Below are 27444 nucleotides of genomic sequence, written 5' to 3' on the forward strand. Positions count from 1 at the left end.
CGCCACCTTTTGTTTCGGAGTATGAATCACAATGATGTCTAATGAGTCGGAGGGTTAATAAATATTCTAGGATTCATGTTTTACTTAGAAACCTCTAGCTTCCTTAACTGAAACAACAATTATAAATGCATATTTATTTATTTCACTTCATTTACATTTATAAGTGTGTCAAATTGCATTGTTTAATTCTTAATGATACATTCCTAAAATACAGTTTATAAAGGGCAATCTTAATACAATAATACTTGTACAAAAAATATTGATTTAAGGAAGAATTTGTTATACAATGAACTATATGGAAATAAATGTTGCTTTAAAGGGAAACATACAATTCACAATCCAGTACATAATATAATAAATGTAATAAGTCCATTAAATAAATATATATTACCCCAGTATGCAAGTAAGCATGGCTACTTAATGTTATAGGCCATTATAACAATCACAATGATCTTCAAATTAAAAAAAAATCTTTATCCATTTTCACATTCAATCTCAGAGTAGCTGACAGTTCTTCTTCCCCAATAGTTTATTGGGACTGGCATCCCGTTCCGAGTTACTGGCTCTACCAGAAGTTCCAGCTGGCCAGGGGGCTCAAACACTCGGAGTTCAGTTATCCTATAAAGGTTTGAATATGCCCGAGCCACCAGAACCAGTTCACCTGCAGAGACTCTGGGATTTGGATCTTTCAGCTGGCGCCAGTACACGTTGAAGTGCCGTACAAGCTCCATTGGGTATCTCCATTGTAGCGTTGCATTGAGATACAAACAGCACGAATCGGAATTGGGAGGTGCACCAGCACCACGCAGCCACACAATGTCAGAAATAGAAAAATCTTGAACCATTTCAGGGGTCTTGAGTAGACTGTCTATATCTAGGAACTTAGAGAAGAGAAGAAAAGGAACAACTAATCAATTTCAGCATATTAAAGCAACTCACACCTACGGGCAATTTGGAGTGCTCAATCAGCCTAACATGCAAATATAATAATAAAAATAATATAATATATAATACTTTTTGCCTCACAAAAAAAAAAAAACAATGACGGACGGTCTCACCATTATTTCTCCCATTCTGCAGCTGAAATTTGTGTCCAAAGACTCTCCAACCAGCTGGATGTTAACACAGACTCCTCGAAGAATACAGCCTTGTAGGTCCAATTTATAATACCTTTTGAATAAGATTAAATTTAATGCAAATTCATTAACGTGCCTTATTTAAACCTAATGGTTGAAGTTTATACATGAAGTATTATAAGGAGTTTAGGAACTGTAAGAGCATATGAAGGACCTTAATAGCTGTTTTACCTAACGCTCCAACCTGTATTTGTCCAATTGTCACGAAGATGAGGAAACTGCTGAATTAACTGGTGTTCTTCATCGAGTAGAACTGGAGACGCACTTGTGACTGCAAACAGAAAAAAAGTATTTAGGAAGAAAAAAAAAAAAAAGAAAAAAGAAAATTTAATATATATATATATATATATATATATATATATATATATATATATATATATATATATATATATATATATATATATATATATATATATATATATATATATATATATATATATATATATATATATATATATATATATATGACAAACGTACTTTTTTTATCCTGGTTATGTTCATCTGAACTAAAACCAGCATCAGTTATCTTGAGCTCCAGCGAAACTGCAACTTGAGAAGATGACTTGTATACAATGCTGAAAAGGGTGTCGAATAGAGGCACATGGAGGGAGAGGATCCTGTAAGTTAAAAAAAAAAAAGCACATGAAAAGACAAAATGATGGGATCATAATATTCTTCCATGATGTAAAGTTGAGCAAAATTGAGACAGACTTGGCAGAGACTGGAGAAGTATGTGTGGCAGGGATTAGACCATCTAGCAGCAGTGAGCATCCTCCATTCCAGGCATCCTCTGGGCAACCACGGCTCCTTATCCAGCCATGACCCTCCAGTTGGTCATGGTAGTACAATGGCTGGATTTCTTGAGCAGTCAAATTGAACCAATTCTTCTTTGTTTCACACTAGAGGACAAAAAATGAGGTAAGCAAACAAATGACTGTTGATTGTTGGAAAAATAATAAGTCTTCTGCCACCACTTTCAGTACTTTACCTTTCCTTTCCAATAGACAGCATTTCCAAAGCCCTGACAGAAGGAAGAAACGAAGGGGAGCGTCACCGTGAGACGATGAATGTACAGGTTGTTTTTCAGAAGAGCCCAGAATCTACAGATACAAGTTTGTTTTCAATGATTATCACATTCAAAGATCTCGGTACTTTTTATGATATGAATCAAATTTTGGTGGTTATCTCACCTATCTTGAAGCTGGCGAAACTCTGTCTTGTTTTGGGTCTCATACACCCAACCAGGAGCAAAGATAGCAGCTGAAAAGTTGTACTTTCGGATGACTTCCAGTGCCTGTCAATCAGGAGAAGGTAATTGATATTTGCAATTGATGATATTATATTATGGCTTAACAAACATAGTTTTTTTTCCCCCTGCTTCCTGCCAAATAATTATTTCCCTTGTGTATTTAAATTTTCATTCACATCACAGCACCATGTTTTTAATCAATAGAAGTTATTATTGGATCCAAAAATAAATAAATACATTTAAACACATTTTCCTTAATATATTTAGTAGGTTTTAATTCAGTACTCGATGCCATGTTTCTTAATCAATAGAGATTCGTATAGTGGAGCAGAAAAAATGAATAAACGCTTAATAAACACACACACGCAAAATACCTTATGGGTTTCAAACATCCCTCCTATCACCTTTCCACGGGCAAAAACATCAATCCCCACATAGATGTCAGCCTGACGTCCAATTGTTTGACTGTAATTTGTCATCCACTCGATGTTTTCTACTGTCCAATTGTAGTTGGTGAAGAAACCATCACATGAATCAAAAAATACCCTGGTAACATAGTGAAAAGGAAAGAAATGAATTATGCATCCATTGTGAACTGTGCAGCAGACGTGCTAACCACTCGATTACAACGCTACCCGGAAAAAGTCAAAGAAATCAATACCTGTTTAATTGGTTTAATTCATTCTGCCATTTTAGGTCTCCATTCTCAATTACACTGTCATACCAAAGGACCATGCTGCCGGGCACTTTTTTATGAATCTGATTTGTGAGATAGCGCAGAAACAAAGGTGTTTTCTTCACTGCAACCTCCTGAAAAAAGATGACACAAAATACACACAATTACAGACTTCTGTGTATAAAGTGTATCTATGAATGCAAAATGTTTTCGAGCAAAAATCTGTCAAATGTGATGAAGGCAATACTTACACTGAGTGTGTTCTCGATATTTATGAGCCAGCCATCAAATCCATAATAAGAGCTGATTTGAACCAGCTTATCAGCGACTTCACGATACAGATCTTCTTGAAGGAAGGCCTCACATGTCGCTGCTCCATCAGTCCATTCTGTGATGAAAGTCCCTAGGTAAAAACAAATACAAAGTCAATGAAATTATATACATTTAAGTTCAGAATTGAACTACAACAGAATCATGTGCTCACCGAGAACAAGAACTCCATGTTTATGTGCAGCATTCGTCCAGACTGCAGGAGGAATGGTCACCATGTTGTGTGTAAAATAATTGAAAATATCAATGTACTGCCAGTGGTAGAAAGCATACGGAGCATCCACAGCTGTACCTTGAACAAACCTTGACAAAGAAAAGCATAAAGGGTTACCTAAGGGATTTCAGGTAAACTATGAACATCAAGAAACTAGGAGTTCCAAACTTTTAAGTTTGAAACTTTTTTCAATTTTATAAATTGTTACATCGTCATTAGATGCTTTGACACGTTGTCTCAATATGTTACACTACGCTATAATTATTGTAATATAACTGTAATTTTTATCACCCTGCCTAAGTTGCCCTCCTCGCTGGCATCGGTATACCTGCGGATCTTGTCTTGGATAGAGGTCAAAGTGCAAGTAAAGCATTGTCTCAGACGGACCAATCATTGGCCTCCAAAATATTTACGTCACATTTTAAAAATGGGCTGCAATAGAATTAGGGTTAGAATTACTATAATAGAATGAATTAGAAAGCAGTGTCTTAATGTATATCTAGACATACCTGTCATCTAGGTATCCACCCATCATGTCATGAGATACCAAGGTCCGACGTAAGCAATTGGGCAGTGCAGGTTCTCGTCCTGCTAGGGGGACTACTGCCACGTTGAAGGGGCTTGTCTCATTTTGTTTCCATGACAGCAGCTCATTCAAAGTCTGAAGACTACAGCTAATAGGTTCAGTTGTATCCGTATCATAATGTTTCACTGAATGGGTAAGAATAATAGGAATTAACAATAAAGTAATCAAAAGTTGTGTTATTGACAATCTTGTGTATTTCTGTAGAACATGTTTTAATCAACCATTGGTGAAGTCAACAAACCTGATAGTGGAGATGGCAAATAATTGATGACTTCATGACTGTCATGGGAGTCCACTGGCTGATGCAAACAACCCTCCATCCTAGTAAGAAACAAAAGTGAAACGTATAATACAATGCAGTTTGTACTTTTCATTTGAAACATAAAACATCAAACTTATGTGCAACACAAAAGTGCTTGGCAGTAATTCCGAACTCGGCTCCTGCAGCAATCTTATTTATTCTCAACAAGGAAGGTGGGGTGTGAAGTCTTTATCTTGTGCAAACTGGTTCCAGCATGTTGCAGAGTTGGTCTTATCTCTTTGTCCTCACAATGGTCAGCTTGCAGATGTTTACACTCCAAAGTGGAGCATAACTCAAGTTTACAGCAAGCATAGGCAGAATTAACAGTTCTAAGTCAGCACTTAAAATAATCACATTTTGGGTCAATGGTAAGAGATTGCTTGATTAAAAATATCACAATAACGATGTATTTTTCCCCCAAACATAAATAACCCAAAAATGTAAATAAACAAATATAAATAAATAAACAAACAATCCCAGACTGTACACCACGAATAAAATAATCTAGAATTGTTGATATAAGTATTCTTCAAAACTAAATCGTGACGTCTTCAAAATTATTCTTACTCATTATAATTACTTTTTTTTTCCATTTTATTTTTTTATAAATACCCGAATGGATGTGGTAACCCTACCGACCTTCGGAGGATGCAGCCTGTGAATTTGGACACAGCTACGGACCACAGTCGGTATGTGTGCGACCGTACATCTTCCGTAGGGGACACCACAAAACATCCGTTCCGCAGTCAGTATGAATCAGGCATACGCCTTTTCGGACCACATATAACCTAGTTTAGGACCACCAAAATCACTCATATTTAAGGATTATTTTCTTAAATCTGCGTCATCTGAAAAGTGCGTGAGCCTTAATCTGGATGCTGTGCCATCCAAATCACAAAACTCGTCAAATTATGGTTTTAAGTACGAAACGTCCCTGTTTACAATTCAGCACGATAAACCACAGGGGAAAAAAAAAAGTAAATGCCACAGAATCGCATCTATCTGGTGCAAAGGCAATCCTTTACCTTTAATTTTCTTTTTATGTTGCTTATTGTCGATTAACACACAGCCATCTGCATCATCCTCTTCAATTTACTTTGGTATTGAACTTGGTGAAATGCATCCACAACAGTACCCAAGTGAGAAGAAGTGACTCGATGATCTCAGTCGGACTCTTGGACGGGACGCACAAAAATGTCAACATGGGGCAAATCTCATTTCTGTATTTGCAATATGAAACTCCTCGCCCCTCGCTCTGTTTTGTTGCGTCCTGGTTGTGCCTCCCACTAGATTCAATCGAGGATACAATTTTACGACGGATTTAAGCCCTGGAAACTCCGCCTCAGCAGACCGCGAATTTAGACGGACGGAATAGCTACGTACAAATTAATAAACAGCATCCTTCAAGCAAAATATGGTGATATTGTGACGTAATTTCCGGCGCGACAGGACCGCACCGGTGGTGTCCAGCCTTCGACAACCAGACGTCCAATCTTGCCTCTTTCCTTCCATTGTATAGAAAGTAGTAGAAGTAAGTCTGATATTTAAATAATTTATATCTTTGGGGTTATCTTCTTAATTGGGGTTATGTAATTTATTATAAGGAAAATGTTCATTTAGACGTTAGACAATGGAAATTTGTCGTGTCGGTCTCGTGGTTGAAGCAGGAAGTCAACCGGATATTATTGGGCGATCTTTGGCAAGATCGGAAGTACGTCACAGATTTGGTGTGCTGGGGAAAAAGGAAAGGCACTGGAAATAAAACTAGCTACAGAGTATGTAATATTTACCGTGAGTATGTCATGCAACCTTTGCATGTCACACAACTACGAGGAAATTTTTAATTTGTTTTTGATCGGGTTGTTATTTAATACATAAGTGGAACGCGTGCATCGTGCATGTTACAGAATGCATTGCTTAACACGGGGTGGCAGTCCGAGACAGATTCAACTTTTATGACTCGGATGATTAAGAACAATCACAAGCAACATTAATTATTTTGAAAACCATTCAACTCAAATGAAGTTTTGTGTTGTTACTTTGATTGACAGATTGACAGATCAAAACAAGGGATGCTCGATGATGGATCCAAAATCATAGTCACGATTATTTTGTTCAATATTGAAATCACATTTATTTACACGATTATGTTTTTGAAATTGGAACAGCATTTATTGAATATGTTTGGAACAGTACATGCCTAAAAAAACTCTTAATAGTGTTGGGGAAGTTCATTTTCTCCACAGACTAGTTGAAAGTTCTGTTCAAAAATTCTAAAATGAACTTGTCCAGTTCATAATTGAAATTTTAAAAATGAGGGTTATGGTTCCAAAAATGAAAAGTGTATAGTTCTTTTCTGTCCCAATCAAAAATAAAGTTGCTTCGAGCTGTTACCCTTTGGCATTTTCTCATTGTTTTCACCCATTCCAATCACACTAGTATCCAGGCGATATCACCGTACAATCTTACATCCAAGAGAAAATTGCTTGAATTGTCTTTGTCTTTAATGAATTGAAACAAAACCATAACTGTGGTCCAGAATGTGCAAACACAATGTGCTGTAGGTGCCAGACTAAGTTTGGAAACAACAGAAACAATCTTATCTTCTCTTTTTGCAGGATTTTAAATGTTTTGGACACCCTGGTCTGATCCACTGACTGAAGATGGCAAAGCTTCAGGGGTTTAATTTTTGGAAGCAAACTCTGAAAGAAGCCTGCTTTGTGGTGGCGCCTATGGTGGACCAGAGCGAGCTAGCGTGGCGTCTACTTAGCCGTCGTCACGGCGCTCACCTCTGTTACACGCCCATGTTACACGCGCAGGTGTTTGTTCGTGATGCTAATTACCGGAGAGAAAACCTCTACAATGAAGTTTGTGAAGAGGATCGACCACTAATAACTCAGGCAAGAATATTTTTTGGTTGGCAAAAGTATGGCTGGACAATTATGGAAAAAAAATACCACATTGGGTCTGGCTTGCCAGGCTAATATGTAACAACCCAAGACCTCCAAAAAATCACTGGAACTCAACTCTAAACTAAACAGGAAGCAGTAAAGGTCTATAAATTATTTAGAAATGTTATCAAATTGTGTTGAAATTAACAATGTGTAGTGTTTCTAGTTGGCCGCTAGATGGCCTAGTTGTAATGCAAATCAATTAGAATAGTGGTTTTCTTTGCCAAGCATACAAAGTGTCCAAATTCAGAAAGCTTCTTAACTTAGAAATATATTTTTTAATAATATTTTTTCGTTCCAGTTTTGCGCAAATGATCCCGAGGTGTTCATTCAGGCAGCTCTTTTGGCAGAGAAATACTGTGATGCCATTGACCTCAACCTGGGTTGTCCTCAGATGATCGCTAAAAGGGGTACTTGGGACTTTTACAATTAAGCACATGATAATAAATGTCATCATCGTTGACATTGTCATGAAACAATTTTGGTCATTCTTGTAGGACACTATGGAGCTTTCCTGCAAGATGAATGGGAGCTGTTACAAAAAATGGGTAATATGTTTTTATTGTATGATCACAGTTCTATAAAAAGAATCATTGGAGTTGTGAAATAGAACAGCGGAACCTCCTAGGTGGGCCACAACCCTCATTGATCACAACTACTTTTCTCAGTCACATTAGCAAATGAAAAGCTGTCTGTGCCAATCACATGTAAGATCCGTGTGTTCGAGGACATCGAAAAAACTGTCCGCTATGCCCAAATGCTGGAGAAAGCTGGATGCCAGGTATGAACTCTGAAAATGCACTAAAAATTCTTGAAGTAAAGCCTATGCATACGAAATATGAAATATTTATGTCAGTGATTAAACAATTCAAATTTTGTCTTTTGTTAAATTTGGGATGGTTTAACAATTATATTTGGAGAAGGAAATCTTCTATTTTACAAAGATAAATAAAATGTTTTATTTTTCTCATAGCTACTCACGGTGCATGGACGAACTAAAGACCAAAAAGGAGCATTGACTGGAATTGCTAGTTGGGAACATGTCAAAGCAGTTCGGTAAGGTGCAATGATCACATTTGAATCCTTGATTGTATTCAACTTTTCATAATGTACTTTATTGAATCTAAATTGATTGTCCTGTACTTCCAAAGCAAATAATGGATTATTTTGCAGGAAGGCAGTAAATATTCCTGTCTTTGCTAATGGCAACATTCAGCATCTAAGTGATGTGGAACGCTGCATTAAAGAGACCGGTGTGCAAGGGGTCATGAGTGCAGGTTTGTAACGTGGTCTTCACAAGCATCCTTTTTTTTTTTTTTAATTAACATAACTTTTTGTGTCATTTAGAGGGTAACCTTCATAACCCAGCACTCTTTGAAGGACGTAGCCCACCAGTTTGGGAAATGGCAGAAGAGTACATTGAGGTGGTGAGGGAGCATCCCCCAAGCAACTTGTCCTATGTACGAGCCCATCTCTTCAAGTTGTGGCACCACACGTATGTGTGTCTTTTTCTTTCTGTGTCATTTTATGACAACCACGCCACAATATTTACATTATTTTCCCCCACTCAGTTTTTTAATTTGTGACAATTTCTTCTTTTGAATTCATCTGTCTGTGTCTTTTCGCTTTGGACATATTAACACACATAATCTGACGTCATGTTTCATTCTGTTTTAGGCTTCAGATCCATCAGGACCTGAGAGAGGAGTTAGCTAAAGTGAAAACTCTTGATAGTTTGGCTAATGTTAGTAACCAGCTGAGACTGCGATGTCAGGTACATCTGTTTTGAAATTACATCAGAATAGAAATATTACAAGCCCATATCTTGAGTTTTTATCTGCTATTTAGGAGGAGATTGCTCGAGGAAATGATATGCATAAGGAGAGCAGCCTACCCTTCCCTCACTGGATCTGCCAACCATATGTCAGACCACCGTGAGTACCTACCTTTTTCTAATCTGTTTTGTTTTAAGCCTATATATTTGCTTCATTCCCCTGATCTGTAGTTACTGGTGATATATGAATACAGCGCTGATTATGTTTCAAGCCACTGCCTAAATACGCAACCACAGTTAGGTCCAAAGCAGATAATAAATGGGTGTGTTTTGCGATGGAGTTCGTTTGCTGTTAAAATCAGATCTCCTCATTTGAGAATATTTTTTTATTCAGTTCAATTTTACCTCAATTGATATCTTGGGATAAAATAAAGACCATGTATGCCAGGCAGGTCTGAATACTTTTTGGAATTTCTAAAGTTTGCTGTTGTGATCAATGATGGGACAAGCCAAACGTCAAATGCTAATCCGTATTTCCTTTTCATACAGGCCAAAAGATGTTAACAACCAGAATTCACAAGTAAAGTTGACAGGGTGCCAAAAGAGGGTACTCGAGGACAATACGGTGTCAGGTCAACAACTCTCCAAAAATAAACAGAAGAAAAGATCCCGCAATCCCAACAAGAACTTCTGTTCTGATCAGAAACGTACGTTTAATCTGCAAAGAAAGAAGTCAGACTTTATGTTATAATTTTATCTGTTCCTACTGTATTTGAAACATGGAAAGTGTGATTGTGATATGCTGAGAGCAATAACAGTAATAAGAATATTCATACTGTTAATGCAAACGGAGTGGACTTTATTTTAGTGTTTAGTTTTTTTTAAAAAACATTTAATATTTCTATATTTACAAGAGTGAGGAATATAGTTTCTGGGTTGCTCTTTTTATCTATTAAACTAATTTTTTCCTCCCAACAGCCAAGTACATCAAATGTGAACAGTGTGGCAATCCAAAGGTAAGATGTCAGTTTAATTAACTCAACATACTGTTTCGCACTTCCTTGGATGTTACCGTAGGCAATTTTCAAAATGTTACAATACTATACTGCACACATACACACACACACACACACACACACATGCGCTGTTTGTTGAGTTGCTTGAAGTATTCAAGTGTTTTTGTTTTGACGCTTTCAGGGAAACAAGTGCGTCTTCAACCTTTGTCGAGGGTGTTGTAAGAAGAAGTCCTACAAGGAGGTGGCAAACTGTTTAAGTCAGTATATGCAAATGCACACACACGTCAACATATTCATTAATTTGTTACATATTAATTTGCGAAAGGGTGATGTTACAAAAAAAAACAATCGCTGTGTCGAATCGTGAGGGTAATTGTATAGTTACACCCTATTATTATTAATATTATTTGTGATTACAGTAATTGTAATCAAAATGTTTATACTACATGGAGAAGAGTCAGTGTTAATCAAAAAAATAAAAAGTATGTGTTAACCCTTGTTAACAGGCCATGGACTTAAATTTAAGACCAAGGCAGATGCAATTAAAGCGCAAGAGGACAAGAGAGATCCAGAAATTGAAATGGAGAAAAACTGCAACCCACCACAGTCTCTTCAGCATCAACCCACAATGCTGCAGAAGTACGAGGCATAGCCTCCACCATGGATTGGACAACTACCATGTCTTCCTTCATAAACCCTGTGAATATGCTCTGAGCTGCCATAGGTTTTGGTGCCTGAACTACCTGTATTTTTTTCAAGATAAACACAAAGAGTTGACAGTCCAATTTTATGAAAAAATATTTGAAGTAGAACTTCAAATCTAATATACAGTAATTCAAGATGTTCAGACAGTGTTATTGAGGCACCAACATTTTAGTTAACTTGGTGACAAAAGGTTCAGTCCTATATAATCACTGATTGCATGGACCTCTGCTTTGAATATTTAATAAACCAGGCTATGATGGTAGATTCTGTATTTGTTTAATAATCATAATGAAATGTGTGAAAGTTGAGGTTTGACCTCAGTTACTTTTGACCCCAACTATAAAAACATTGAACTAAACACAGGTTAGATGGGACTCATCCAACATGGCGGACATGCTGTCGTATTCGTCGAAAATGGTGAGACAATTCAATCAGTTGTCTACGCATGTGTGTCTATGTCAAACTTCCGGGTTGCTCACATGATATTGTTGTCAACGTTGTTGAACTGACATTACAGATGTTTCTCATTTTTTAACCATAACTTATAAATGGATAGACCTATCAACACAGATATTATTCAACACCATCACATAAATGGTCGGTAAAAACCACGCCTCCCCATAACATTCATTTTCAATATATTCTCAATGGTTTTATATTGCTCTTTTTCTTACCCTTGTTACAGATCGTAATAAACAATGGCGCAATTGGAGCGGCTTTTGGTAAATATTGGTCTCGTTCTGCCGTTGAATGAATTGACTGAACTTTTAGAGCTAATCATGTAAAATAATACACAAACCCTAGTGATAGACCCATGATGGGCTGGCTACCTGTCAGCCTTCCAGCTGGTGGTAGTACTCCTAGCTAGGTGTACATTACTGATTATTAAGAACTGTCTGCATTTTTTTTTATTTAATGGCGATTGATTTTTAACACATATTTCCCCCCCTTCTCTTTGTTTACCTTGTCAGGCTCATCGGATTGTGCAATAACTTTGCATATGTTGTTATGCTCAGTGCTGCTCAAGACATCCTCACAGAACAAGAGTCCAAAAACACCACCGTATTAGTATGTCAGCGCGTTTATTATATTTGAAGTATGTCAGCACTTTTATTATATTTGAAGTGTATGCAAAATGACAAAGCTTTATGGTAGGTAGGAAGATACACCTCCTGAGAAAGAAAAAAAAAGTCATGTATTGGATGTGCAACTGAGTTTCACATGATGATCTGGACTATTTTGAAAAAAATCAAATTGGAAATAACACTCTTCGCTTTTTATATTGTTTCTTTTCAGAACACTTCTTTATCTGTATTGGCTACAGAATTTAAAGATGTGAGTTCCGGCAACAGTAGTCGCTATGACTGTAATTCTGTCTCAACAGCGGTAAGTGGGAATTATTTGGTCATCAATTCTTGTCTGTAAAAAAAAATCAATAATCATGCTTATGTGGATTTTCTGATTGTTCCCCGCAGGCTATATTATTAGCTGATATACTCCCAACCCTCGTCATTAAACTGTCTGCTCCACTTGTGATCCACAAAGTGCCTTATGGGTAATGGAAAAAAAACATTCTACACCTATAATATCTATCTCACATTATAGAAGATGGATAGTGTTGCATTTTTGTTTTTAGAATCTCATGTATAAGTATAGATTTTTTTGTTACAGATTTCGAATCTTATTCTGTGTCGTCATGGCTACAGGAAGTTTCCTTATCGTTTCCTTATCTTCAACTGTTTGGATGAGCATTATAGGTAACGGACAAAAAAAAAAAAAAAATCTCAAAGACTGATCTGTGCAATATTAATCTGTTTTTTTTAATACTGTACAATTTCAGGTGTGATTTTTGCCAGTATCAGCGCAGGACTTGGAGAGTTGTCCTTCCTTGCGCTCACGGTCTTTTATAGCAGGTATACTATATTTTTCAATTGTTTATTGCGAGATCTGTCTGTCTGCACGTTTGTGGTACACAAGTTTGCACACACTCATTGACAAACATTTCATTCTAACCGCTTAATGGTATTACCTGTGCTCATTAAAAACTGATTGATGATTTTTTTTTTAATAGGTGTACAACAGTCAACTTAAACATTGTTTTCTCACTTGTTATAGGGATGTACTTGGGGCCTGGGGTTCAGGGACTGGTGGGGCTGGTGTTTTGGGTGCCTTGCTTTATTCAGGCCTAACTCAAGTTGGCCTTTCACCCCAGGTTACACTTTTAATCATGTTGACCATCCCATTCACTATGCTGATTAGGTAAGTGAGAAAATATTGCACACAAGTTTAGTTTGAAAAAAACGTTTGAACACCAAATGGTAGCACCTACCGTAGAATAAAAAGTAATTGTAAAGTCATGATAAAAAAATAATGTACTCTTTCTAAATTTTTATGTTAATTATTTCTATTCCTTTTTTTTTTTCTAGCTATTTTTTCCTGCTGGTTCCACCACCATCATTTCCTCAGTGGAAACATGGAGAAAACGATAACAGCATTGAGACTTCTGAGGAGAGAGAGCGGCTAATGGATGAACCCCAAGAAGAGGAGGAAACATCTAGCCAAGGTAGAAAAAAAATCCATCCGTCCATCCGGAGTTGGGTCTCAGGGGCAGAAGTTCATGTGAATGAATCTAACCAAAATCTACCCAATTCCAATTGTCGAAATAATTCTCCAGCAATGCCTCTGAACCCAACTTAAAAAAATGGTTCTGGTTGTAGCCTAACAATGACAATATGATGTTCATCACACTTAAAAAAAAAAAAAAACAACTCCTGTAAAATAGTAAAGCTTATTCATAGCAGTGCTTTAAACACCATATTGTTAGGTTTCTCTTTCAATGTAACAGAGGACAGGAGGTCTGGACTTCTCACTCTCACCGAAAAATTCCACATCATCAAAGTAAGTCCAGCAATGTCTACACATCCCTGCCATGTTGTGATATTAAAAAACAATGTTAGCTTGTGGGTATATATGCATATTTATGCAACCATGTTATTGGGCATATTTTTACTTTCTCCCCTTAATAGATTCCAATTTATTTAAGACTCAATTGAATGGGTCAAAGTATTTGAATTTATTTAAGTCTGTATTTTATTTTTTTTAATGGCATTTATGCAAGGGTGTGTAGATTTTTCATGAACAAGATTTCACTGCTTCACTCATTTTCCTCACAACTTCAGGGCTTGATCCCATTTGTCTCTGCCTTGGGATTAGTCTATTATGCTGAATACTTCATTAACCAGGGTTTGGTAAGTGTAATTATCGCACTATTTATTTTGTCAAATAGCATATGGCAAATTATTTCATGTGAAGTATTACCTGTTTTTCCAGATGGAGCTTCTATATTTCCGAAACTTTTTCCTGACCCATGCAGAGCAGTATCGCTGGTTAGTAACCATTACCATTCATCTGTGACAGAATCTCATCAGTCTCCATAGAGCGCCATATTTATTTTATTTTTTAGTGTACATTGGAATTTTTATTGCAAAAAAAAAAAAATCAATATGGTTATTTTTCTCTTAGGTATCAGACATTGTATCAGGTTGGTGTGTTTATCTCTCGATCCTCGCTTTGCTGTATGAAGATCAGAAAACTCTGGATTCTTGCTTTACTACAGGTAAGCTGTATCTAAATAAAAATAAAATAAAAAAACATTACTGCTTTCAACACAAGCACAAATAAAATGACTATACTCCACAGGTGTTGAATGCATTGCTGGTCTTGTTGGAAGTGTATTACCAATTCCTGCCCAATGCCTGGTTGGTGTTTGTGATCATCTTCTATGAAGGTCTACTTGGTGGAACTGCATACGTGAACACTTTCTACTTCATTAGCAAAGAGGTTTGATTTATTTTATCCCTTTTTTTTTTTTTAAACACGTTTTTTTTATTAACCATGGTTATTTGCATTCTGTACAGTCAAATACATTTCAACCCAGGCGATAATATATTTTCCCATCTCTAAGACAGTACACAACATTCGTCAGGATGTTCTAAGCAGGGTTTTAAACTGCTGATATGCTCATGTTCCTTCTTTTAGGCATCATACAGGTAAGCCAAGTTCTTTTTTTTTTTTTCTTTCCTTAGACCGAAGACAGACAGAGGGAGTTTGCCATGGCTGCAGCCAGCGTTGGAGACAGTGTGGGTATAGCTTTGGCTGCAGTCACTGCTTTCCCTGTCCATAAATACTTCTGTTCCCTCTGACCCAGCATATAAACTGACTAATCCAATTAATATTCATGAGTAAGTCGAAAGGTAGTCCACGGAGAGGTGGAAGCGTTTTTGCGTTGCGCACCCCAAACAGCATAAGTAACTTGCCACATTTCACTGTTTGTAACGGTAACAGTGTTGTAACAATGAACAGTAATTGAGTAGATTATCTGTTATTGGAAATCTATAACGGCATTACAAAGTCCCAACACTGGTTATTAGCTGTGCTTTCAACGTGCATGCTATTCAATCTAGCTTGATAAATGTGTTTTTTTTTGTCTATGTAACAAATCACAAATAATGTATGACTAAACATTTTTCCAATATTTATTTTTATTGTGAAATTGGACATTCAAAATTGATTTTTTTAAAAGAGTAATTTTTTTTAAAATATTCGATTAAAAACACCAGCCTTTCCAGAAGGCATCAGAAAACACCACCATCAGACTTGCTTGGTGATCATCTTCATCATCTGTAAAGCCATTGGTCCCTGATCTGATGGAATCTGTGAAAAGATCAATTTAATACACTTCACAAAAAATTGCAATAACATGTGTGTCAACATAATTCTTGGAAAATATAACAGTAGGTCTAAACCTAACCTATATTGCACAATTAACTCTTTAAATGCAAAGCATTTTTCGAATAAGACAACCTCTAAAAAAAATTATAATTCTACCTCATATGTTTTTTTATTTTGATCTTGTTTTGCTCTTTTATCCGTTTCTATTCTTAGTCCTCACAATCAGTTGCATCTGTATTCCAATTATACTGTAAATTCTTACCATGTGACCAGCTCTGAGGATCCAATAAAAAGCAAAATTCTTATGAGTCTTGTAGAAAGCTCGAGTAACACCAACGGCAGCGGGGTCTTCCAAGGCAGTCCACTTCAACTTATTAAAAACAGGTAGACCCTCCCACTCGAGCTTCTGCACCCACTGCTCCTGACCTGAATGGAAAAGTCCATACATTTAGCAGACATTTGATTTTATCCTCCAGGGCTAAGAGATATAGACAAAAAAAAGTTAGTTGGTTGAAATACATTACCTAGAGTGTCCACAATAAGGTCTAACTGTCCATTGTAAATAGTGACGTTAACTCCAGCAGTTAGCAGCTGGTCTACCATGTTCACCACAGGTTTCATAAAGTCCCCCGCCATGTAGGTGAAGACCTCCTCAGCCTGGCCTGCAAAGTACAAAAAAAAAAAAAAAGAGTGCGATGGTGTGTTGGGGTCATGGACTCATAATAAACTGAGAAAAAAAATGAACATCAGATTCTCTGGATTTATTCTAGAAGTACACCATTTTGGTTGTATTCAATATACTCCCAAACAACGTGAGGAAAACGGCAGCAGGTCGAATGGAGTCGCAACATCTCCCGAGGGAAGGAGGAATTGAAAGGCAGGTGCCTCGATCGAGAGATATAAATGTGAATTATTGAATGATATAAATACCTCCCCAGGTGACGTTCTCAGGAATAATGTGCAGTTTCTCTCGAATAGGTCCATTCATCAGCTCACTTAGTGATTGTTCTTGCAGTGGATGAATATGCCTTGAAGCCTGAATGGCTAGAAAAAAACAACAACAAATGGATTCATGCCAAAATATTCCTCAATTTCTCCTTCGTGATGTGTTCTTTGGCAAATTGTGACCTCTTATGGACATGTCTTTCAATTAACAGGGATATTCTTGCCAATTTGCTTCATGCAAGCATCTTTTACTGTCACAGAACTAACAGAGAACCCCAGACTGTCCATGCTTGCCTCCATGTTGGACATTCTTCCATCCTCGACAAGGTATGAGCAACAGCTGTACATTGTGTTTTAAGAGTGTGTGACAACATCTAACCCTCAAAATAATTGAATTGAAACAGACACCTATTTGTTCCACAAATGTCTCAAAAATCGTATTTTACTTTTAAATCTGGAAGTTTTCAGTTTACAGCAAAAGAAATTGAAAATAACTAAACCATTCCAATGATTTTTGGGTGCATGTGTAGCGATCATTCTTCATGATCAAAAAGTGGGGTATTCATTTTTGCCCCATGCATTCAGAAAGTACAAAAAAAATAAAAATAAACCTCTTACATATTAAGTTATCTCCCGCTGAAGAGACCATATTGTCTTCTGACGTCTGAGAGAGAATATTATAGAAGTTGACTCCGTTGGTGTTCTAAGAGAAAAGGGATTCAAAATGACAAATCGATTATTAATTCAGTTTACAAAAAGCCTCTCAGAACGCGTACACATATATTTTGAATGGACAAATTGTGATGGGTCCCTGACGTGAAGGGAGGGGGGCGACGCCATATTCCTCATTAAAAGTGGGCCTAAATTCTTTAGCCATACCAACCTGCTCAACCACCGTCTCGACCACAGACCACAACTCTGTGGCTTTCTGAAAGCGCTGCTCTTCCACAGCACGTTTCACCTCCTCTGCTGCACTGTTGACCTCTTCCAAACCTTGATTGTCAAGCATTGACTGCGAAAATATTACAGCCCAATAGAAACTCAAAACAAGTTTCAGGAAGAAAACAAAAAAAAAGATGCCATTTTTATAACTTACTTACAGTGGCATATAGGTAAGGTCCCCATGTCATAATCGAGTCTGTGAATGAAGCAAAACGATTTTTCATGCTAACCAAAGTTTATAAATAAAGAAGCTATTAGAAAAGCCAGAGTATGGTTTTGACAACCATAAAATGACTAGTTTATCTTGTAATGTAGGATTTATATGGTAGTTACACTATACACAAATACAAAGCTGACTGATACCAACCCACTGGGGATATCCATGAGTCTCCAAGTGCCACTCCAGCAAATTTACATTTGAGTTCCCCTTGTTCTATTGCCTGGTTCATCAAACAACAACAAAAATTAAACTCAGAATGTATTTAATCGCTTGGTTGAGCGACAAGTCAGTCCTCCTTTGTTATTTCTATTCTTAGATGAGATTTAGCCTTTTTGGGTTTGTTTAAATTGTATTTTGAAAGTTAGACAAGAGAAGAATTCAAATCAAATGAAAAATCTCACCTTTACAAGTTCAAGGGATATGGCAGCTGCCATTTTTCCTCCATATGATTCAGAAAATATATAGAAGGGTACACTCTGCAGAAAGTCAGGCTTAATTGAAATAACATCAAAATCAATTTTAGTAGATTTGTATTGAAAAACCATACCTGAAATTCATCCAGCTTTGCAAAAAAGTGTTTTAATAAGGTCAACATGTCTGAAGCCACGGTGGCAACGTTTGTAGCATAGCAATCTGGCTTGTCTGTGTAGCTGAACCCAGAGCCCACTGGGTTGTCTACAAATAACACATTGGCTGCCTTTACCTGGAAAAAAAAAATAAAAAATACAGCATATACAATACTCAATCGTTAACATTAGAAACAGCATTTTACTTAGACGATTTTAAGTGACATTTAAATCAATCAAATAAATCAATGACACTTGTTTTCCTTCTAAAACAGCTAGTGGTGTAAAAAAAAAATAATAATCCAAAATTTTAGGTGCAACGATCTTACCCAACTGGTCTTTCTGGGCTTTAGGTCAGTATTCAAAGGTCCAATCTCTCCAAAGTTGCCAAAGCCACTTCCTGAACCTCCGGGTCCACCCTAAACACACATAAAGCTCATGTTTAATGGGATTCTAAACATATGCAGCCATTTTCAGCAGTAATCAGTATTTTGGAATGAATTTGATAGTCATTTTTTTTTTTTTTTTGGGTGGTGCACTTGGTTAACACGTCCACCTCTGATTGATTTGTCCAGTATTCCGTGATATGGAGCGTCTCAATTTCGAGATGACAACAGCTTAAATGCCAAAACTGCATTGGGCAGATACATATGTCATACCTGTAGCCACATGATCAGAGGAAATTCTTGATATTTTACAAACTGGCTGTCTGCATAGTAAAGCCACCAGAACATGTGGGCCCCATCTCGAACTTCTAGGTAGTCCCAGGTTTCTCTACCAGCCAGTGGAGTGGAATGGCCTGCAAACAAATAAGAATATTTTAAGAGGTGATATTTTCACCTAAATAGCTGTCAAACTTACTATTAGGAAAACATAGGCAGTTGCCTGGGCCCCCCAACATACAGTATCATAAAAGCTAACAATTTCTTCAATTCAAATATTTTTTCTTGTTTACATTTGAATTCAAATACTAGAGCTGTCACAATGATTTTTTTTTTACAATCAATTGCATTGATTATCTCATCAATCAGAAAAAAAATCTATAACTATCTGTGAGTGTGTCTTTGAAATTCGTACATGTGGCATTTTTGCGCAAAGTAATTTGGCATCCTTATTTGACAGTGTTCTATGATGTTTCCTCTTTTTGTTATCAATTTAATTGTTTTGACTGTTTGTTTTTATGTTGATCATATGTCGTTTTTTTATAAGCCGATTTTAATTGATTTTATGTACGCCTATGGTTAAAGTACAGAAAGTTGAGTTAGCGATTCGAGATATTCATGAGGAAAAGAAAATCGACAGAAAACTTGGTTGAAACAAATACTAATAAACGGAGAGCCTACCTTTGCTGGCAATGATGGCCATAAAAAGCAAAACAAACGCTGCACGGCACTGATCCATTTGTGCTTCGCCTCTTTGATAAGATTCTCGTAGTGTTTTTTTCTTTAAATAAATCATGTGAAATCACGTGACAACACTCATCCTCAGCTGACTCTTCATTTTCTTCTTCTACTGATTCTTCGGCCGCGTCCAAATACTCGCTTGCGCACTATACACAAGTATCAAAACTGTGGATTAGAATTTAAGTGCGTGTTACGTCATTGACATGCCCCCGCGTTGGATCTGCCTTAACGAAAACGAACAAAACCGGTATTTGTTTTGTCTATTGCCGCTTCAAATGTCATTTTGAATTGCAGCAGAGACGTAGTAGATGTAGTATTTTACCAAACGTCGCCTGTTTCTCGTAATTTTAGTCAAGTACGCAATGAATTGTGGGTAACGCACTTAAACCGAGTGGCCACCAATGCGGGGCTCAGACGAAGTGTGGAACAAGGGCGCAAAGGGACGCAGTTACTACGCGCTTCGAAAAATTTGGACACCCAACGCGCGATTGAGGGTCGCAAGGTGGAAGTGATCGAACTGAAAGACATATCCGGTTCAGAACATCGGCGGCATTTAGCTTTATTACAATTTCGAGAAATGAGCTCATCGTCGAACGTAACCTAAACAGAACCATAACAGACATGGCTACTCAGTGTGGAAACCACATTCGTGTACGTTTACACTTTGACTATCCTCCACCGGCAGTCGTGGATTGTCGAATGTGCTGGTTGCTTGTGGATTTAAACACGTGTCGCATGGTCGCCGATCTGGAGAGCATCATCAGAGATAAGTTTGAATTAAGTCGCCAAAGCATTATCAACCTTTTTATAGATGATTGCTATCTACTTCACACGGAAAGCATTCATGTTGTACGGGATAACGACAGCCTCAGGTGAGTCTTTGTTTTCTTTTAAATTGGTCTTTTAAAGTTGTCATTAACAATGATTTGTTTCTATTTAATAGAGTGAAGGTGGACCTGAATGGACATGGCCTCCACTCAAATAAACCAAGTGAAAACTGCAAAAAGAGACATAAACCTGATCATAATGGTGAAAACATAACGTGTGTGGAATTGATGGAAAAGAAAAGGAAGAAAAAGTGTAAGGAGAGTTTGGAAGTGGACACCAATAAGACATCTGGTGTGGAGACAAATGGTGATCACAACTATAAACCCTTAAAGAAGAAAAGGAAGAAGGCAGAGGCAAATGGTCTGACTGCAAGCAACCAGCAATCATTTTCTCCTCCTCAAAATCACAAAAGCAAAAAAAACTCCAAGAGGATGAAAATATCACATCAATCAAAATCGCAGAATACCCCATCAGAGTCCAGTTGTGTGCAGGATGAAGTCCCCAATACAAATGATCTGACTGCAACCTACCAGCAAGCATTTTCTCCTCCTCAAAATCACAAAAGCAAAAAAAACTCCAAGAGGATGAAAATATCACGCAAATCAAAATTGCAGAATACCCCATCAGATTCCAGTTGTGTGCAGGATGAAGTCCCCAATCCAGCTGGAACCAAAACAAACTCTTCTATTCTTGCAAAAGTTTCTCCTTCCAAACGACCTTCAAGTCCCCATCCTGCCAAGAATTGTTCCTCGTCCTCCTCATCAGATACAGACTCCTCGGATCAGAACGACACTGTGGATAACGAGCATAAAAATGATTTAACCAATAACAAATTAGGATTGAATCATAATTCCCTTTCTAAACTATCAAACTGTGCACAGAAAAAACATTCAAGTAAGTCAGTATCCCAAACTGACCGAATCCCAATGTCTCAGAAGTTTTGTGACGTAAACAGTTTTGGAGAGAACTCAGATCTGGTTACTGCAGAGCCCATGCAATGTCTCAGTGTGAGTAATCGCCAAACATTTGTTTCCATGTATTTATTATATATATCAATGGAGAAGGTCATTAATGTGGTAATGTTCATCAAGTAGTATGTTTGTTACCAGTTTTATACCAATTAATTTTGAAGTGCTGTTTGATTCCAAGTCTTAATTTTACTACTGGCAACTTGTGTTGTGTAGAATGGAGCGGAAAGTACACCAAAAGATTACAGTGCTATGCCCCTTCTTGCCGCCCCTCCACAAGTGGGACAGAAGATTGCATTTAAGGTACTTTTTTTTTTTCTTTCTTAGCTAAATGTGAGTATTTTAGTTTTTATGTAGTGACTGTGCTATAATGTTAATTTCTCTCACATTGTGCATAAAGAGCTAGCCAATAGACATTGTGTAATAAGTGTTGTGACTGTAAACTCTTAATAATTAGTTTCTAATTCATAGAACTGGAGCTGAATTCCCTGCTTGTGTTTGACCAGTTTCGGAAAAGTAAACCAAAATTTCCACATATTTGTTTTTGTTCACAGTTGCTGGAGCTGACTGAAAATTATACACCAGAGGTGTCCGAATATAAGGTGTGTAATTTTGCAAATGAAAAGAAGAACCAAATCGAAGATGTTATTTGAGAACGTTTTTCATCATTTATTCAAACGATGTTGCTTTTGCATTTTAGGAGGGTATGATTATGAGTTTAGACCCAATAACAAAACAAATAGAGCTGGAATTGCTTTCTGCTACGCAAGGTAAGACTCACTTGATGACACAACAAAATTCAAAGTATCATGTCGTGTTCTGCCTGTCGTATAGTAAATGTGACTAAAATATGCTACTTTATGTATAGTTTTTTTTTTTTTTAAATGAAAGCCTGTGCCAATGATTTCTCAGTACAACACGTACAAATATTAAAGCCCAAATCAATATATATCCTTTTTCCAGCCCCTTCTGAGCCTGGCAAATTTGACCTGGTGTATCAGAATCCAGACGGATCAGAGATTGTGGAATATGCTGTGTCCAGAGGATCCAGGGTAATCCCAATATACTGTATAAATGTGTTAAAAAAATATGAAGGTGTTGAACAGGTGTTCTATTTGATGAAATAAGATGTGTCGAGTTAACTTAACATAATTGAAGGAGGATATACTTTTTTTTTTTGTGAGTGTAACAGTTGAAGTCATTATTTAACTCTATGTCCACAGGTAACAGAGCGATGGGATTCTCTTCTGGAACCAAGGCTTATGATTTAAAACTGGTTCATAATTGTGTCCTCACTGTATTTTATCACATGGTTTTACAGTCATTACGCTCCAATGTCGCTATTTTCATTTAATTTTTAGGGTACAGAAACAAATCTGTTTTTAAATGTATTTGTGTTCTTCAAAAATCTAGATCAATTTCATTTAATGGTTTTTTCCATGAATGTTATGTGTATATTTTTCAACCTAATAAAACCCTGCAGTGTTTTTATTTTATTTATTTATTTATTTATTTGGGGGGAGGGGGGATATCTGGTCGAGGCAGGAAGATTAATGATTATTATCAATCATGTATGTAAATGTCAAAGATCTATACCGTCTGTTATTGACGTGATACCTATACTAACGTTAATATCGATTCTATCAATACTTGTATCGATCTGCACAGTACTGCATTTTAATGAAATATGAATCGGGGTACCCAGTGGTTTTCCTGCAATTGCTGGTGTGCGCTAGATGAGATCCTCGCATTTTGACATTGCTCCTATTTGTACACCATCGCCATTTTCCGGACAATTTCAGCCTTCAGCAGCCGCATCAGTACCGCTGCTTTGACGCCACATCGGATGAAAACCTCAATTGTGCAAATCGATCAATTGTGCGCAACCAACTCCCATCGCAGGTTCTGTTTTCTGGAAGGATTTCAACGCGTGTAAAGACCGAACGCGTCATGCCATCCAGGTGAATCGTTTCTAGGCCATATCTTAGAATTGATCCAAAGACACAAGGTAAGATGCGCTGTTTGTTATTAATAGGGAATAATGTACGGTGATATATTGTATATTTATTTCAAACATTTCTACAGACAATAAATGTCACGCTGTGTTTTGGTAGACGCTCCGGAGCGTGTCTCCTCACTGAACCGCGGTCGGGTGCGAGCTTCCTGCCGCATCACAACGCCTGGAGGTCGGCTTGTTGGAAAAATTGGGAGCACCGGACTTCCAGCGAGAAAGCCGACGCTTCTGCTGAGCGTGACCCTTTAAAGGACCACCTTTTCGGCGGCAGAGGTGCTACCCCATACGTGGATTTCAGGGGAAATGTAAGTCAAATGAATCCTTACTCATTTTAATTGAATATGCATGAATAATTTATCTTCCATAAAGCCTCTTTTTTTAGATGAGTATCGCTTTTTCTGCCCCCCCCCCCAACCCCCCTCTTGAGTGCGATATTCTTCCTTCCATTGGCCATACAGAATTTGTTTGGGAAGGACAACATGACCTGTCCATCGTAACTGGTGCTGAATAATAGTTGTGGTAATACTGGGAATGTTGGCCTCCTCCAGGAAACTGATATTAGTTCGCCTATCCTCCCAAACTATCTTCAAGATCTTGCAAAGACATTGCTGGTGGTACTGCTCAAGAGCTTTAAGGTGTCTGCTGTAGATGGTCCAGCAATCTATAGGACTCGTCTTGGCCAGTCCTGGTTTACATCATGCCTTGCAGTGCGAGCAAAACAACCTTAGTTTGAATGATTCTAACTCTCTAAACTTCAGGGAGGAAAAATTTGAAGACTATGGTGAAGGGAAGGATGTAGATTATTCTGCAAGCAGTCCAAGGCTTGAAAACAACCCCCAAGCCGAATGCTTCTCCAATTTAGGATCATCCCTTCCACCGAGGTTGGTATTTCAAAAGAAAAACATTCACTCTGTTTTTTTTTCCCGTTTTTTTTCGACGGATAAAACCAGATTATATAGTCATTGAGTAGTATAGCAGGTTAACTGACTCATGTTGACTAGTACTCTACAAGTACTCATTTATTGAACAATGATTTATTGACAGTGCAAATCATTTTGTATCTTTGTAACCACAGTGGGGGACATACAACTCAGAAAATGCGACAACTGTATACCAGCGAATACTTGGATATTAACTGTTCTCAATGTTGCAAGAAAGTGAATCTGCTCAATGATTTGGATGCTCGCCTTCGAAACATTAAAGCGAGCAGGTAAGTATATGCGCACGTACCATAAGAGTTAGTTATTTCATTTTCTAAATTATTACTATTACCAATGTTACTTCTAAGCTGCACTCTCCATCCATGGATAGAGAAAGACAAAAAGTGATTAATACAAATATGTAGATCATATAATTTGCATGAATTTTTTTTTTGTTTTTTTTTTTTCTTGTGTTTCAGCCCCAGCAGAAGTATATCCAGCACAGCTTTCGGACAGTGAGTCATTTTGTCCCAGTGAATGTTTAATATGCTGTTCTGGAACTTTTTTCAACTCAACTGAAAGAATTTTAAAGTAAAAATAATCGATATTTTTCATGTCTTTTCTTCCTTCTAGCCAACTGTTTCAGGCCAACCACAACGTGCTTGACTCCAGTCAGGGAAGCAGCACTGAAGATTTATTCGCAGAGAGCATTGCTTCCTGTGAACTCAATATTACAGAGAAGGTATTGACATACACCATTTTTTTCTGGAGTTTTCACAAATTAAGCGGTAGTTAAGTGGCAAGGATAGTTTGTCCTCTCTCATATTATTGTACGTAAAATTTCACTGGTACTTGATATTGTTTTTTTTTTTTTAAGTCTATAAGTTTGACTATTTGGTGTAATACTGAAATGTCCTTCAGGTGAGTTACCTCGAGAAGAAGGTGACAGAGCTGGAGAGCGACAGTCTGACCAATGGGGAACTTAAGTCGAAACTTAAACAGGAAAACACACAACTTGTCCATCGGTAGGTTGTCCATCACATTTTATGAATTTGTTGGAATCACTGATGGACCTCATAGCAATCTGTATTGTGATTCACTGGGGCTTCTTGTCAAACATTACAATATAACTTTTGGAGTAGTTATGGTTCAACCTTTAAAGACCAATTCGACTTGTATAATCCTAGTCTATATGATTAATAACATGTATAGTCAAACAAAATTGATTCTGGGACAATGGCAAGCCTCCATTTTGTTCTGATATAAAAAGACAAAGAAAGTCGTTTTTTTTTTTTTTTTTTTTTTTTCCAGGCTCAAATTGTTGCCATAAATCAAGGGATTTATGTCCAAGAAATCTTTTTAGCAACATAATTTAATGTGATACGTATGTGTTTACCACAGTGTGCATGAACTAGAGGAGCAGATGAAGGATGTGGAGACAAAGGCAGATCAGAGTCTGGAAGAGGAGACCAAGAGACACTGCAAAGTTTACTGCAAAATGGAGAGTGAAAGAAACGCAGAGATAAACTTTCTGTGCAACAGGTAAAAAGTACTGACAAATAATAAATAACATGTAAAGTCATGGACTGGCCTGTAATTGTTGACATCCAGGATACAACAGTTAGATGAAGAGAATGACGAAATGAAGACAAATGTACACAGGCTCAAGTCTCAGGCAGAGAAACTGGACCAGGTGAGTATTTATTTATTATATCCGACGTGGGAATACAATGAGTCATATTTTTTTTTCCCACCACCACTGAACTGGGATTTTGATGTTTTGTGGATGGAATATTGTTTCAGGAGAAGCAGAAGAAGATGGACAAGCTGGAGGACACAAGCCTGAGGTTAAAAGACGAGACAGAACTCTATCGAAAAATAATTGACAAACTTTGGCACAATCGGCGAGAATTTCATAAGGAAAAGGATGCCATGCAAGAAGTAAGCATCCATCGAATAGAACATTTCCACACGGACATTTTAAGTATCTAACATAAATTTAAATACAACCTACAGTTGGTTGATGATCTCCGCAGAGAACTGGACTACTTGCAGCTGTTTAGGATGGAAATGGAGTATCCAGGAAAGAGCAAAGGCCTTTCTGAGCACAATATCAAGCCTCGAGAGATGGAAATGGAACAGGAAGTCAAAAAATTGAAACAGGTTTCTACACAAACACACATAACGCTTTTATTTCGACAATGTCAATCCAAATAAACGGTGATTGTGTGCTTCCACAGGAGAACCATAAATTGAGAGATCAGAATGATGACTTAAATGCTCAGATTCTGAGTTTGTATGAGGCCAGGAGCTTGTTTTCCAACCACTCAAAAGTCCAGTGTCTGGCTGCTGAGATTGACAATGCTTCACGGGATGAGGTTTGTTTTGTTTTCTTTCTTCATGTGATTGCTATTCATATTGGTTTTAAAATAACACTTTCTTTTTCAGCTGGTTGATGCTTTGAAATCACAGGAGGAGAACAACCTGCGTTTGAGAAAATACATGGACAAAATCATTTTGGCCATTCTTGACCATAACCCCTCAATTCTGGAGATTAAATGTTAAACAAAACTCAATTAACTTGATTAACTATGATGTTTAAACAGATCTAGTGGAAGAGTATGTGTTCATAAAAGAAGTGTCAATTATTTTACTATGATGTGACGGTGAGAGGACAAAAATGTTGATGTTGAAAAGCAAGAGCTTATTATTTACAATTGTCTTTGTGAAACACTGTGTAATAATGAAAAAAATGTTTTCAACCATCGGCAAGCAATCCGTTCTAATATGGCGGTAGAGAGGGGGATTATTTTGGCTAATACAAGACAAGAGAAAAAAAATGGGGACAAAAGATATTGACCAAACTTTACATTATTGCTCCCTTTCCCCCAGTAAGACCTCAAGACTTCTGGAAGTAAACTTGAAATATTGTGTGGGTCAAATTAGCTCTGTTTTGACATTTGACAGAA

At 37.2% G+C, this 27444-nt stretch overlaps 6 protein-coding genes across 12 annotated transcripts; 4 read left to right on the top strand and 2 right to left on the bottom strand.

The window, feature by feature from the left end:
- Positions 1–119: 119 nt before the first annotated feature.
- On the bottom strand, positions 120–6076 carry engase (endo-beta-N-acetylglucosaminidase). 2 transcript variants are annotated; one of them, XM_085934493.1, is made up of 14 exons: positions 5518–6076; positions 4433–4512; positions 4115–4316; positions 3546–3694; positions 3313–3464; positions 3047–3195; positions 2760–2931; positions 2327–2430; positions 2125–2236; positions 1848–2035; positions 1614–1753; positions 1308–1407; positions 1059–1170; positions 120–881 (listed from the first exon to the last, which is right to left on the bottom strand). In XM_085934493.1, exons 2-14 carry the CDS (start codon positions 4509–4511, stop codon positions 474–476), a joined length of 2067 nt encoding a protein of 688 aa, XP_085790619.1. In that variant the 5' UTR covers position 4512; positions 5518–6076; the 3' UTR covers positions 120–473. The 2 variants fall into 2 exon arrangements, with proteins under 2 accessions (XP_085790619.1, XP_085790620.1); XM_085934494.1 differs by lacking the exon at positions 5518–6076 and adding an exon at positions 5132–5221.
- dus1l (dihydrouridine synthase 1-like (S. cerevisiae)) lies at positions 5711–11057 on the top strand. 4 transcript variants are annotated; one of them, XM_085934495.1, is made up of 14 exons: positions 5711–6023; positions 7111–7392; positions 7745–7853; positions 7941–7991; positions 8112–8224; positions 8417–8499; positions 8617–8720; positions 8791–8938; positions 9121–9217; positions 9292–9377; positions 9767–9924; positions 10196–10233; positions 10415–10474; positions 10740–11057. In XM_085934495.1, the coding sequence occupies exons 2-14, from the start codon at positions 7156–7158 to the stop codon at positions 11055–11057; spliced, it is 1602 nt and encodes a 533-aa protein (XP_085790621.1). In that variant the 5' UTR covers positions 5711–6023; positions 7111–7155. The 4 variants fall into 4 exon arrangements, with proteins under 4 accessions (XP_085790621.1, XP_085790624.1, XP_085790623.1 ...); XM_085934498.1 differs by having other exon boundaries at positions 5717–6023; positions 10415–10490; positions 10740–11028; XM_085934497.1 differs by lacking the exon at positions 5711–6023 and adding an exon at positions 6129–6267.
- Positions 11058–11387: 330 nt separating this feature from the next.
- On the top strand, positions 11388–19825 carry cln3 (CLN3 lysosomal/endosomal transmembrane protein, battenin). 2 transcript variants are annotated; one of them, XM_085934513.1, is made up of 15 exons: positions 11388–11535; positions 11624–11660; positions 11910–12006; positions 12235–12324; positions 12414–12493; positions 12610–12695; positions 12779–12851; positions 13054–13197; positions 13365–13501; positions 13784–13836; positions 14118–14186; positions 14269–14324; positions 14461–14554; positions 14638–14778; positions 15024–19825. In XM_085934513.1, the coding sequence occupies exons 1-15, from the start codon at positions 11487–11489 to the stop codon at positions 15138–15140; spliced, it is 1323 nt and encodes a 440-aa protein (XP_085790639.1). In that variant the 5' UTR covers positions 11388–11486; the 3' UTR covers positions 15141–19825. The 2 variants fall into 2 exon arrangements, with proteins under 2 accessions (XP_085790639.1, XP_085790638.1); XM_085934512.1 differs by having other exon boundaries at positions 11458–11535; positions 13763–13836.
- On the bottom strand, positions 15437–19872 carry scpep1 (serine carboxypeptidase 1). 2 transcript variants are annotated; one of them, XM_085934511.1, is made up of 13 exons: positions 19686–19869; positions 19002–19141; positions 18672–18761; positions 18324–18479; positions 18178–18252; positions 17924–17996; positions 17715–17752; positions 17498–17626; positions 17233–17317; positions 16600–16713; positions 16194–16331; positions 15932–16095; positions 15437–15651 (listed from the first exon to the last, which is right to left on the bottom strand). In XM_085934511.1, the coding sequence occupies exons 1-13, from the start codon at positions 19798–19800 to the stop codon at positions 15589–15591; spliced, it is 1380 nt and encodes a 459-aa protein (XP_085790637.1). In that variant the 5' UTR covers positions 19801–19869; the 3' UTR covers positions 15437–15588. The 2 variants fall into 2 exon arrangements, with proteins under 2 accessions (XP_085790637.1, XP_085790636.1); XM_085934510.1 differs by having other exon boundaries at positions 15478–16095; positions 19686–19872.
- Positions 19873–20172: 300 nt separating this feature from the next.
- On the top strand, positions 20173–23037 carry coil (coilin p80). Its single transcript, XM_085934499.1, has 7 exons — positions 20173–20617; positions 20689–21580; positions 21758–21844; positions 22096–22143; positions 22242–22311; positions 22505–22593; positions 22765–23037. Exons 1-7 carry the CDS (start codon positions 20367–20369, stop codon positions 22810–22812), a joined length of 1485 nt encoding a protein of 494 aa, XP_085790625.1. The 5' UTR covers positions 20173–20366; the 3' UTR covers positions 22813–23037.
- A 489-nt stretch (positions 23038–23526) lies between these two features.
- rab11fip4a (RAB11 family interacting protein 4 (class II) a) lies at positions 23527–27402 on the top strand. The gene is made up of 12 exons (XM_085934149.1): positions 23527–23860; positions 24314–24436; positions 24631–24765; positions 24955–24990; positions 25109–25217; positions 25397–25500; positions 25877–26017; positions 26087–26168; positions 26279–26416; positions 26492–26638; positions 26716–26853; positions 26924–27402. Coding segments are annotated over exons 1-12 (1272 nt in total). The 5' UTR covers positions 23527–23858; the 3' UTR covers positions 27041–27402.
- The last annotated feature ends 42 nt before the right edge of the window (positions 27403–27444 follow it).

Source organism: Syngnathus leptorhynchus, chromosome 16 (genome assembly GCF_054491065.1).
Source record: "Syngnathus leptorhynchus isolate UIUO chromosome 16, UIUO_Slep, whole genome shotgun sequence".
Lineage (NCBI taxonomy): Eukaryota > Metazoa > Chordata > Actinopteri > Syngnathiformes > Syngnathidae > Syngnathus > Syngnathus leptorhynchus.